This window comes from Capricornis sumatraensis, chromosome 3 (genome assembly GCF_032405125.1).
Source record: "Capricornis sumatraensis isolate serow.1 chromosome 3, serow.2, whole genome shotgun sequence".
NCBI classification, from domain to species: domain Eukaryota; kingdom Metazoa; phylum Chordata; class Mammalia; order Artiodactyla; family Bovidae; genus Capricornis; species Capricornis sumatraensis.
The window spans coordinates 179,572,208-179,584,318 of NC_091071.1; the positions used below are offsets into that span (position 1 = coordinate 179,572,208).

Below are 12,111 nucleotides of genomic sequence, written 5' to 3' on the forward strand. Positions count from 1 at the left end.
GCTTCATAATTAGATTGAAAGTAGACTTCTCAACAACAGTAATGAAATCCAGAAGACAGTTAAATAACATCTTCAAAGTATCTTGAAAAAATAACTGTTAACTGTTATTTGTGTACATAAAGTTATATTTTAATAAAAACGTTTTCAGATGAAGAACTGGCATTTTAATTTAAAACCAATGCATTTTCACCAAAGCAACTTCTAAAGATACACTTTAAGAAGTATACCTTAAGAAGAAGATATCTAATGTTGGAAGCATCTGGGTGCAAGGAAGAATGGTGAGCAAGTAAAATGGTAAATACTTTGGTTAATCTAAAGAGTATTGTCTGTATTTTAAAAGTTTATAAAAATATCAAAATTGTGACATTAAGAAAAAAGGCAGAATGTAAATTGGGAGGGGTAATGAGAGTTAAAATATTCCGAGGTGCTTGATTGAAGAGAGGATTAAGATAGTGTTTAACCCCTGGTGGCTCAGATGGTAAAGAATCTGCTTGCCATGTGGGAGACCCAGGTTTCATCCCTGAGTTGGGAAGATCCCCTGGAGGAGGGCATGGCAACCCACTCCAGTACTCTTGCCTGGAGAACCCCATGAACAGAGGAGCCTGGTGGGGCACAGGCCACGTGGCGGCAAAGGGTTGGACACGACTGAGCAGCTTTTACTTCCAACATTTTATTGTTAAAATGGAAAGGTGTTCACCAGAAGAATAGAAATAAAGTCCATAAATTTCCATACATGGAGAAAATGCAGAAAGTTTTCAAGAGAACAGGAAAATTTCCTTCAAAAAGGCAAGTACAGAGAAAAATGGACAACGGAAAGGTAACTGGTAAAAACAAGCTTCCTCTTCTGTAAAATGGGGACAGCGCTGCCTTCCTCACGGGGGGTTGACTGAGCTGTGTGTGCCAAGCGTGACGTGAGTGTCACCGTGACCGTGTGAGCCAGCGGGGCTGGAACCCCGGGCTCGATGGACAGACTGCCCTGGCGCAGGGTGGCCCGGATGATGGTGGGCCTCCTCCCCCCTCAGTCCTCACCCTCTCGGCCTCCTGCCAGCCTCCATGTCCCCAGGAGGCCCCAGACACTTCCTGCGGTTTGCTGCCCCGCTTCAGGAGGCAAGTGACACTCAAGGCAGTGTGCCAAACTGTCCTCTGGGCACTGTTCTAGAAGCACAGCTGCTCACCTGTGGCGGCGGAAGCTGGAGGCTGGCACCATGCCCACCGACAACAGCAACGGCCCAGCCGTGCCCACCACGAGCAGCTTAGACCTCCCTGTTTAGCTAGAGCCTGGCACGGGGCTTGGCTACAACAGGGGTTCAGTTAGCATTTGTCAAAGGAATGAATGAACAGAAGATCCACCACCGGGGCAGGTCCAGCACTGTAGTGAGTACACAACAGACATTTTCAAGGCTTCCACACTTAATCCCTGCAAGCACCCTACAAAGTGGGTATAATCCCCATTTCACAGATGAAGAAACTGAGGCCCAGCTGCCCAGGGCATCTCAGCTAACCAGTAGCAGGGCCAGGCCTCCGCCTCCGCCGTTCCATGCCAGAACCTGTCTCATCATGCCCGCGCTATTGCACACCCACGGAGGGAGGCTTGACTGAGCAGCGCAGGGCAGCCCAGTGCAAGGGGAGCTGGGCCGGGGCTGTGAGATCCGGAGGCCAGACTCGTTCCCAGGATCCATGCACTGTGCAACCTTGGGCGAGTCACAGGACCTCTCTGCGCTTCACAGCCTCAAGCGTGAGAGGATGTGGTCCTGCTTGCCCTACCAGGTTTCCTGTGCGGTGAGGCCCTGGGGAAGCCCTGCTCATCTGTGGCGATGAGCCGCTGCCTTGAGTCCAGGGGAGTCCCGGGGCCACTCGGCTCTCGGCCCTCCGGCTTCTCCCCGGCAGTGGCCGCCGCTTGAGCCAAACCCCTCGTGTGGCAGCAGAAGGCATTCACCCACAGCCCCAGAGCTGCCCGTGGCCCCAGAACGTCCCCTGCTCACCTGTAGACATCCAGCTGCGTCTCGGTGCCCAGCACACACACGGCCTGGGTGGGCTGCCCCGGGGCCACGTGGACCACCGTGCCCCAGGCCATCGCTGGCCTGTGCGTCCCTGTGGCTGCAGGAGGCCCCGGGGCTGCTGCTTTTATCTGCCCAGCACCCAGCGGAGGCCGTGAGTCAGCGCCTGCGGTTTGTGGTTCAACCCTTCCTCCCCCAGGGCCGGCGGTGTCTCCCCGGCCCCTCCTCTGTCCTGGAGCTGCCCCCAGGCCCGGGACCCAGTTTGGCGCTGATGCCAGGACTGGTGGCAGGATGGTTCGGTCAGCGTCCTGGCAAGAGCTGAGGGTTTCGGAAGCCTGCGAGCGGGGGTGTGGGTCTGAGGTCCCGCCACCCCATCCCCTCCTGGAGCCATAGACACCTGGGTCCATCCAGACAGGGTATCAGAGAGGAGAAGGCGAGGCTGAGGTCACAGGCCGGGCGACACCTTCAAAGAGGAGCCAGGGAAGACAAACAGCGTGTATGAACGCACGTGTACGGCATCTGGGAAATTGAGACTGAGGAGCCTGTTTGCAGGGCGGGAATAGAGCCGCGGACCTGGAGGACCGCCGTGTGGACACAGCGGAGGAAGGGGCGTGGAGGCGAGCTGAGAGAGTACGACTGACGCGCACGCGGCCGTGTGTGGAGCGGGCGGCGAGTGGGGGCCGCTGCACCCCGCAGGGGGCTCGGCTCGGCGCTCTGCGATGGCCTGGGCGTGGGGCCAGGGGCACGCAGGAGGAGGCTCCAGAGGGAGGGGGGGGTGCAGCCGATGCTCTTCGCCGTACCGCAGACACTAACACAACTTTGTAAAGCCATTACACTCTGATTAAAAATAAACAGCAAAATAAAAGGGACTGAAGAAGAAAAGCCTGACCAGGTTCGGGACAAGTCACCCCAGGCTGGGCCGCCCCCGCGACGGCTGTCTCCTGGGGTTTCTCCTGGGTGTGCGGGGCATCTTTCTCTGGCCTTCGCGTGGAAAACTCCCTAAGGCGAGCTTGTGAGGTGGGTTCTGCTGTGATTCCCTCATTTCACCCTCACAGAGGCTCTCTGGGGTCGGCGCCATTATCACCCCCATTTCCCAGAGGAAGAAAGCGAGTCACGGGCAGATTTCACAGCTAGAAAGCGGCAGAGCCGGGGGTGAGCCCAAGGCACCCTGCCCTGGGCCAACATTCACCGCCTGCCCGTCCAGGTGAGGGGGTGGCGGGACGGGCCCCAGAGCCAACACCCAGAGGAGGCCTGCTCGGGGATCTGGAGCAGCAGAGCCTTTACTGGAGCCTAGGGGTCTGCAGTGGCGTCTGGGTTCTGCTGAGCCGCGAGGCGAGCCGGTTATGCAGATACGCGCCGCCAGTCCTTTTCGGACGGTCGATACAGAGTGCTAAGTCGAGCTCCCTGTACACATAGTGGGTTCTGCTACAGGCGGGGCCTCATCATTAATAGTTCCCTGGTTCACATCCAGTCACACGTATGCACCAAGCCCAGTCTCCCAGTCCAGTCTTCCCTCCGTCCTCCCTCGGTCGCCATGTTTGTGTCCTACATCCGTGACCCTATCTCTGTCTTGCAAGTACATTCGTTTGTACCATTTTTTAAGATTCTCCATATACGTGATATCATATATTTGTCTTTCTCTGTCTGACTTTGCTCATTATGACAATCTCTAGGTCAACCCATGTCACTGCAAATGGCATTATTCCATCCTTTGTTACGGCTGAGTAATATTCCGTTGTGTATACATACATATATATATATACACACCGTATCCTCTTTACTGCTCTGTCAGCGGCCATTTCACTTACTTCCGCGTCCTTGCTATTGTAAATAGTGCTGCAACAATCGTTAGGGTACACATATCTTTTCAAATTATGGTTTTCTGGCAGCTCTATTTTCAGTTTTATTTTAAGGAACCTCCACCATATTCTCCATAGTGGCTGAACCAATTTATATTCCCATCAACAGTGTAGGAGACTTTCCTTTGCTCCACACCCTCTCCAGCATTTATTGTTTGTAGACTTCTTGATTATAACCGTTGTGACTGGTATGAGGTGATACTTCACTATAGTTTTGATTTGCATTTCTCTAAGACTGAGCGCTGCTGAACATCTTTTCATGTGCCTTTTGACCATCTGTATATCTTTGGAGAAATGTCTATTTAACATATATGGAAGTTTTTTTGTTTATTTTCTCTGGTTTTGAAGCAAAGCATTTGCTTCATTAATTAAGAGCAGGACTGTGGGATTAGTCAGGCCTGAGTTCCAAGCCTGCTTCCTGCCAACGGCCCCATGAGGTAGGTCCTATTGTGATGCCCCCGTTATAGATGGGACCATCAAGGCTTCAACACGTGAACTGGGGGTCACTCAGTTCAGCTCAGTTGCTCAGTCACTCACCCCATGGACAGCAGCACGCCAGGCCTCCCTGTCCATCACCAACTTCAGGAGCTTGCTCAAACTCATGTCCATCAAGTCGGTGATGCCATCCAACCATCTCATCCTCTGTCACCCCCTTCTCCTCCCGCCTTCAATCTTTCCCAGCATCAGGGTCTTTTCTAGTGAGTCAATTCTTCACATCAGGTGGACAAAGTATTGGAGTCTCAGCTTCAGCATTAGTCCTTCCAGTGAATATTCAGGACTGATTCTTTTAGGATTGACTGGTTTGATCTCCTTGCAGTTCAAGGGGCTCTCAAGAGTCTTCTCCAACACCACAGTTCAAAAGCATCAATTCTTCAGTGCTCAGCTTTCTTTATAGTCCAACTCTCACATCTATACATGACTACTGGAAAAACCATAGCTTTGACTAGATGGATCTTTGTTGGCAAAGTAATGTCTCTGGTTTTTAATATGCTATCTAGGTTGGTCATAGCTTTTCTTCCAAGGAGCAAGTGTCTTTTAATTTCATGGCTACAGTCACCACCTACAGTGATTTTGGAGCCCAAGAGAATAAAGTCTCACTATTTCCATGTTTCCCCACCTATTTGCCATGAAGTGATGGGACCGGATGCCATGATCTTAGTTTTTTGAATGTTGAGTTTTAAGTCAGCTTTTTCACTCTCGTCTTTCACTTTCATCAAGAGGCTTTTTAGCTCCTCTTCACTTTCTGCCATAAGGGTGGTGTCATCTGCATATCTGAGGTTATTGATATTTCTCCCGGCAATCTTGATTTCAGCTTGTGTTTCTTCCAGTCCAGCGTTTCTCATGATGTACTCTGCATAGAAGTTAAATAAGCAGGGTGACAATATACAGCCTTGACGTAGTCCTTTTCCTATTTGGAACCAATCTGTTGTTCCATGTCCAGTTCTAACTGTTGCTTCCTGACCTGCACACAGGTTTCTCAAGAGGCAGGTCGGGTGGTCTGGTAGTCCCATCTCTTTCAGAATTTTCCTCAGCCTGTTGTGATCCACAGTCAAAGGCTTTGGCCTAGTCAATAAAGCAGAAGTAGATGTTTTTTCTAGAACTCTCTTGCTTTTTCAATGATCCAGTGGATGTTGGCAATTTGATCTCTGGTTCCTCTGCCTTTTCTAAAACCAGCTTGAACATCTGGAAGTTCACGGTTCACGTATTGCTGAAGTCTGGCTTGGAGAATTTTGAGCATTACTTTACTAGTGTGTGAGATGAGTGCAACTGTGCGGTAGTTTGAGCATTCTTTGGCATTGCCTTTCTTTGGGATTGGAATGAAAACTGACCTTTTCCAGTCCTGTGGCCACTGCTGAGTTTTCCAAATTTGCTGGCACAGTGAGTGCGGCACTTTCACAGCATCCTCTTCCAGGATTTGAAACAGCTCCCCTGGGATTCCGTCACCCCACTAGCTTGCCCTGGGGTAGAGTGTTCTTTGGACGCCAGTTCAGTTCTGCTGTGGAGTTCCTCGTCCTCCTGAATTTCTTTTCGTCTAGTTGTTTTCTCAAGCGTGGAGAGAGGAGTGTTGAAGTCTCTGGTTATTGCTGTGAATTTGTCTATCTTTCCCTTCCGTTCTATCAGCTCTCCACACCTCCGCAGCGCTTGTTTGGAGCATACACATGTAGGCTCTCTGTTTTCTGGTGGACCGACTCTTTTGCGTCCCTCTCTGCCCCTTGTAAGCTTTCTGCTCTTGAGTCTGCTTGGTGCAGCCGTGCTCAGTCGCTCAGTTGTGTCTGACTCTTTGCGAGCCGTGGGCTGCATCCTGCCAGGCTCCTTTGTCCACAGGATTTTAGAGGCAAGAATACTGGAGTGGATTGCCATGTCCTCCTCCAGGAGACCTTCCCAACCCAGAGACTGAACCCAAGTCTCCTTCACTGGACAGACAGATTCTTCTCCACTGACCCACCCAGGAAGCCCCAAGTCTACGTCATCTGATATTCGTAAAGCTGTTTCCGGCTTTCTTTTGGTTAGGATTTGCATGGTAATCTTCTCCATTGTTTTGTTTGTCAGCCTACTTACTTTTACATGTTTGAAGTAAGTTTCTTGTAGACAGTATATGGTTTTAAAGCTTATTCTCCTAATCCCTTTTAATTGGTACCTTTAGAACACTAATATTTAATGTTATTATTGACATATCAGGGCTGAAATTTGTCATTTTATTATCTATTTGCTTCTGTTTTGTCCTCCCTGCCTTCATGAAGGTTACTTCAACATTTTTGAGGCTTTCATTATTTTGATTTATCTATGGCGCTTCTGAGTTCGTCTCTTGTCATAGGAGATGATGGTGGGGATTCTGGTCGCAGCCGATACCATCCCGGTCAGGAGACACAAGCGTGCCTTGTTATCACTCTCCACCCCTGGCCCCGAGTGTGAGAAGATGGTCACGGCAGTCCTGCCTCCTCCACTAGCCTCCTGTAAAATAAAGCAGTTTTATTATCTCAAGAAAGTAGCAACCAGATGTGTTTTGGGGGCAGGAACCTGAAACATAAAGTGATTCTCCCCTGGCCATAGAGGAACCGCCGAGCCTGTGGTTTTTAGTTACTATGACAACAGAGAACTCCAAGTCCGTGTCATTTGGAGGGGTAATGATTTACCTGAATTCAAGCTACACCTTCAAGGCAATTCTTTCATTTGCTTTGAGTCTGGAATCCTCTGCGGGACTGAGGCTAACTTTTTTCAACTAATTGCTTTGCTGCCTGGCTGAATTCCTAATGCTGTCTTTCTCTTCTCTGGTTTTCAGCCATTTACATTTCATACAGTTGGGTCGTGCAGACCTCAGGCGTTTGTCTGGACTGCCAGGGATCTGAACCGGGGTGTGGGCCCAGGCAGGCTCAGAGCCCAAGCTGTCTTCCCTCCACCACTGCCTGAACTGGATGGTGGAGAGTAAGGGCTCAGATCCGCTTCCCTCTGTGGGGAGGAGCCTTCCCTGCTTTGGCAGGGATTCAAAGGGCCAGTTCTTTTCATCTTTGGGGAAAGCAACCAGCTCATTATTTGAGAGTTTAAAGTAGGCATTTCCTCCCACCCCCGTGGTTGAGGTTCTGTCTGTGGCTGCTGGAGGAAACTCCGAATGCCTCCAGGTTGGAGCTTTGTATCCTGCGGATGGATACTCCCCAGAGAAGACTTCATATTTCACATGGTAGGGTTACTGAGTTCCACAGTCTCCTTTTAAAAACACTTACGGGACATCGGGACATTTCCCTCTTCTTACTACAAGTGGCTGATAATAATGAGTCCGTGGGGGAAAGACTAGTTGGAGGAAACACAATAAAAATACTCCCTGAGTCCATCAGTCACCTTTGCCGTTCGGTTGCTGTTGTGCCCAACTCTTTGCAGCCCCATTTCTGGCATATGATTTTATTTCCTTCTATATTTTATACACAGAATTTTAAATTTCATATCTTATGGATTCTTTTCTGTTCTTATACAATTTTTTAGAAATGTCCAGTCCTTATCCCAAAGGTGACGTTATTTTTTGAAGTAGAAAGAGAAATTCCCCCTCTTTCATGCCTCCTTGTTCCGCTCTCCACTGGTAACCTCTGTTATCAGTTAGGCGTGGATTCTTCTAGAGCAGTATAAATGGTTGGATTAAGGCCAAAACTACTGTTGCACAGCTTTTTTCACTTTACAGGACACTGACAACTTTCTATCTTGCACATTTAAATCTGTTTTTCCCTCTTTTTTCGTACATTTAAAATTTTAAAAATGTGTTCAAAGTAAGTCATGCCCAATTAAAACCATTTCCATAGGTAATGATTACTACAACCACCCCGACTAATCTGTTTAGTCATTTCTCAGGTCACTTCCTTTTGTAGCCAGAGTTTTTTCACTTAACGCAAAGCTATTCATCCTGATGTTGTACAGAGTTTGCAGGTTCCATGTGGTGGTGGCTTCATATAACCCATCAAACGAAAGGACCACGGTTTTCCTGCAGCTCGCAGGAAAGCTCGCTTCTTCCCGGCCTTCCCAGCGACTTGCGCTTTGTTTTCGTTTCTGCCCTCTTGACGGCTGCATCTCGTGTCTAGTCCCTAATGAGGCTGAGAAATGTTCCAGAGCTTGTCGCCTTGCTTGTCTGCCATTCATGCTCTGGTTTTAGAGCACTTTTGATCAGGCGGGAGCTTAGGGAGCGAAAGGGCCAGAGCCAGGAGCCGGGCCCTGTGGGCAAGCTGTCGCCTCCCGAATCCAGAGCTTTGCTCTTTCTGGATAGACTGTGATTGTCTTTCTGCGGCAGCTTGACAGTTGAAACTGGAGCTGCGTTAAAATAGCACTGCCGTGCAAGCTTGAACCTAGAGCCGGTTTAGAATAACACCGACACCTCACGTTCCTCTCAGCCAGGCTTGTGGGGCCAGCTTGCCTGGGATTTGTTTGTTCAGTGGTTTGACTCCCAGCCGGAAAGCCGGCAGGCGGGGCTGGGCACGGTCGTGGGGGTCTGGGTGCAGCCTGCCTGCCTGGGGACCGGCTTCTCCCGCGCTCCCTCCTGGTTGCTCCAGACCTCACTGTGCGGCCCGCTCACCGGGGAGGGCTGCCACTCAAGGACTCTGCGAGTGCGCATGAACAGACCTCTGGGTCCTGTGCCGTCCCGGGCTCAGAAGCCTTCTCGGGGGAGGATGAGCCCTGGCTGCCGCTTGTGTTTGCACCTGGGGCTCTTGTCCCGTCTCTCACCGAGCGGGGCCTCTGGTGGCTGCTTCATGTTCCCTGAGCACGCCTCTTTCACTCAGGTATCAGACGTTTGCTGTGTGCCAGGACCTCTTCCCTTGTTGAAGAGGGAAACCTTCGATTTTTCTGGGATGTCCTGCTTTCACCTGTGATATCCCAACAATGCTTTCTTGACTGCCTTTGTGCAGAGAATTTTCCAGTACTGTGTGCCCAACTAACAGCGTTGACTAGTGAGTCCTGGGCTCCAGGCAGGCTCCAGGTGAACCCTTGGCACACATCACCTCAAGTGATCCTCATGTCAACCCCAGGAGGAAGGGGTTGCCACCCTCGTTCTGTAGGCAAATAAACTGAGGCTCAAAGAGGAGAAAGGGCTCAAACAAGATCATATACTGGTGGTAACGGAAATCAGGATCGGAACCCATATCGAGCTGATGGCAAAGCCTTAACCACAAGGCTCTACTGGCCAACTAGGGGGGAAAATAAAAGACCCCAGGCCCGCGGGTCTACTGACTGAGATTCATTCAAAGACATCAGCTGAGTGCACTTCTGCACCTGGTATTGTGCCAGGTATTAGGGACACAGGGACCAAAGGGTTCTTGCCTTCAAGGAGCAGCAAACAGAAGTCAAAGACACAGAACCAACAGGAGGCCCCTCTCTCTCAGAATATGTATATACGGCTCCCCAGCGGCTCAGCGGCCAAGAACCCGCCTGTGATGCAGGAGACGGGAGTTTGAACCCTGGGTGGGGAAGATCCCCTGGAGGAAGGCATGGAAACCCACTCCAGTACTCTTGCCTTGAGAATCCCCTGACAGAGGAGCCTGGTGGGCTACAGTCCATGGGGTCTCAAAGAGTCAGACCCGACTGAAGCTCCCAAGCAGGCATATACACACTGGGTGCACAGGGGAGGAATTTTAAGGAGTCAGCTCACATGACTGGAAGCTAGTGAGTCCTGAATCTGCAGGGTAAGCAGGAAAGAGCCCCAAGGAAGAGCAGATGTCGTGGCTTGAATTTGAAGGCAGTCCACTAGAAGAATTCCCTCCTCATTGGAGGATGTTAGCCTCTAGTCTGTTAAGGAGAGAAGGAAATGGCAAGAACCCACTCCCGTATTCTTGCCTAGAGAATCCCATGGACAGAGGAGCCTGGTGGGCTGCCGTCCATAGGGTCATACAAGAGTTGGACGCGACTGAAGCAACTTAGTGGCGGCAGCAGCAGCAGTCTGTTGAGGCCTTCAGCCGATTGGATGAGGCTCACCCACATTACAGAGGGTGGTGTGTAATGTTAATCTCAGCTAAAAATACCTGCGCAGCAACAGCCGGGCTGATGCGTGACCAGACGTCTGGGTGCCGTGGCTTAGCTAAGTTGACACATAAAATTAACCGCCATAGACCATGTAATTTAAGATAGGTGTTCCATTTTATCCCCCTTATCTTTAAAAAAAACTTTGTTGAGCAGCAGTTGGCAAATATAATTGTGAACATTTAGAGTGTTCACCATGATGACATGTGTACACACTGTAGAATGATTACCAGGATCAAGATAACTAGCACATTCGCCACTTCACACAGCCAGTGTTTGACAGTCTGTGTATGTGGGTGTGTGGGAGAATCCTTACAGTCCACTCTCCCAACCTTCAAGTGTGCAACACCGCATTGTTAACCAGGCGCCATGCTGCACGTCAGATCCTTGGAAATCGTGCTTACAACTGAAAATTTGTACTCAAATCACTCTATTTTGATTTAATAGAGTTAATCACAGAGAAGGCAATGGCACCCCACTCCAGTACTCTTGCCTGGAAAATCCCATGGACAGAGGAGCCTGGTGGGCTGCAGTCCATGGGGTCGCTAAGAGTCGGACACGGCTGAGCGACTTCACTTTCGCTTTTCACTTTCATGCACTGGAGAAGGAAATGGCAACCCACTCCAGTGCTCTTGCCTGGAGAATCCCAGGGACGGGGGAGCCTGGTGGGCTGCCGTCTCTGGGGCCGCACAGAGTTGGACACGGCTGACGCGACTCAGCAGCAGCAGCAGCAGCAGCAGCCGCAGCGTGAATCACTCTGTTTTGACTCAAACTTGAACCACTCTACGGATTTCTCCGCATCCAGTCTCTGGCCACCAGCATTCTCGTCTCCAGTTCTGTGAACCAGAATTTGTTTCTATTTTTTAGATTCCACATATGTGTGGTGCCATACAGCATTCAGGACAGGCGTTCTCTCTCTCTGTTACTTCTTTAAGCTTTTTATTTGAAATAGAAGGTTCACAGGAAGTTGCAAAGGTATTACAGGGAAGCCCCATTTGCTCTTAAACAAGTTTGCCCCACATCTTGTAAAAATGTAACACCCAAACCAGGACATTGACAGGGGTCCAATCTGTGTGTATTTGGTGTCAGTTTATGACACAGTAGGTTACTCTAGCTATCACCTAGACTGTTCCTTCACTGCAGACACCCCTTGGCGCTATCTCTCCAGCCACACCCACCCGCCCACCCGCCCCTCCACCCTCCCAAACCCTTGGCAACAGCTGTATGTTCCCCATCATCATAATTTTGTCATTTTGAGACTAAGGCAGGTGGTCATTTTTATTGTACGCTGGCAGTTAGCTGATTAAACGACAAGGTATACCTGATTAAGTACAGGTGCTCTTAATGCTTACGGGGTCACTTTCTCTTTTGAGCATTTAGAGGAACCGACAGGTGCCCTTAGCTTCCCTTCATTTTCAAATGGGGAAACTGAGGCTCGGGGCAGAGCCGTAACTGGCCTGAGGTCACGGCTGAGTTGGTGCAGAACCAAGGCAGGCGTGCTTTCTTGGCTGCCTGTGAGCAGTCTCCATCTCCCGGCAGGGGCCTGGGGCAGTGCTCTTGGCTTTGGTTTCCCCAGAAGGAGACGCCGAGACAGGAGTTTGAGTGCAAGTCTTTATCTGGGAGGCGCTGCGCCCACTGGAGGGCAGTGGGAAAACGAGGCAGGGAGGGGAGCCAGGGAAGGTGTGTCAGTGAGCCTGTCTCCACGGTTGCCGCCTGTGGCTGCCGGGAGCTCGACCCGCTGGGGAGCCTGGGAGGCAGAGTGGAGC

The 12,111-nt window shown here is 50.5% G+C and overlaps 1 protein-coding gene across 1 annotated transcript in view; it reads right to left on the minus strand.

Annotated features, from left to right (window-relative positions):
- Window positions 1-2,074, minus strand: part of PADI4 (peptidyl arginine deiminase 4) — a 32,451-nt gene extending 30,377 nt beyond the window's left edge. The window contains exon 1 of the mRNA XM_068967028.1: window positions 1,983-2,074. Within this exon, the coding sequence (XP_068823129.1) occupies window positions 1,983-2,074 (92 nt within the window). The remainder of the gene's footprint in view (window positions 1-1,982) is intronic.
- Window positions 2,075-12,111: the final 10,037 nt, after the last annotated feature.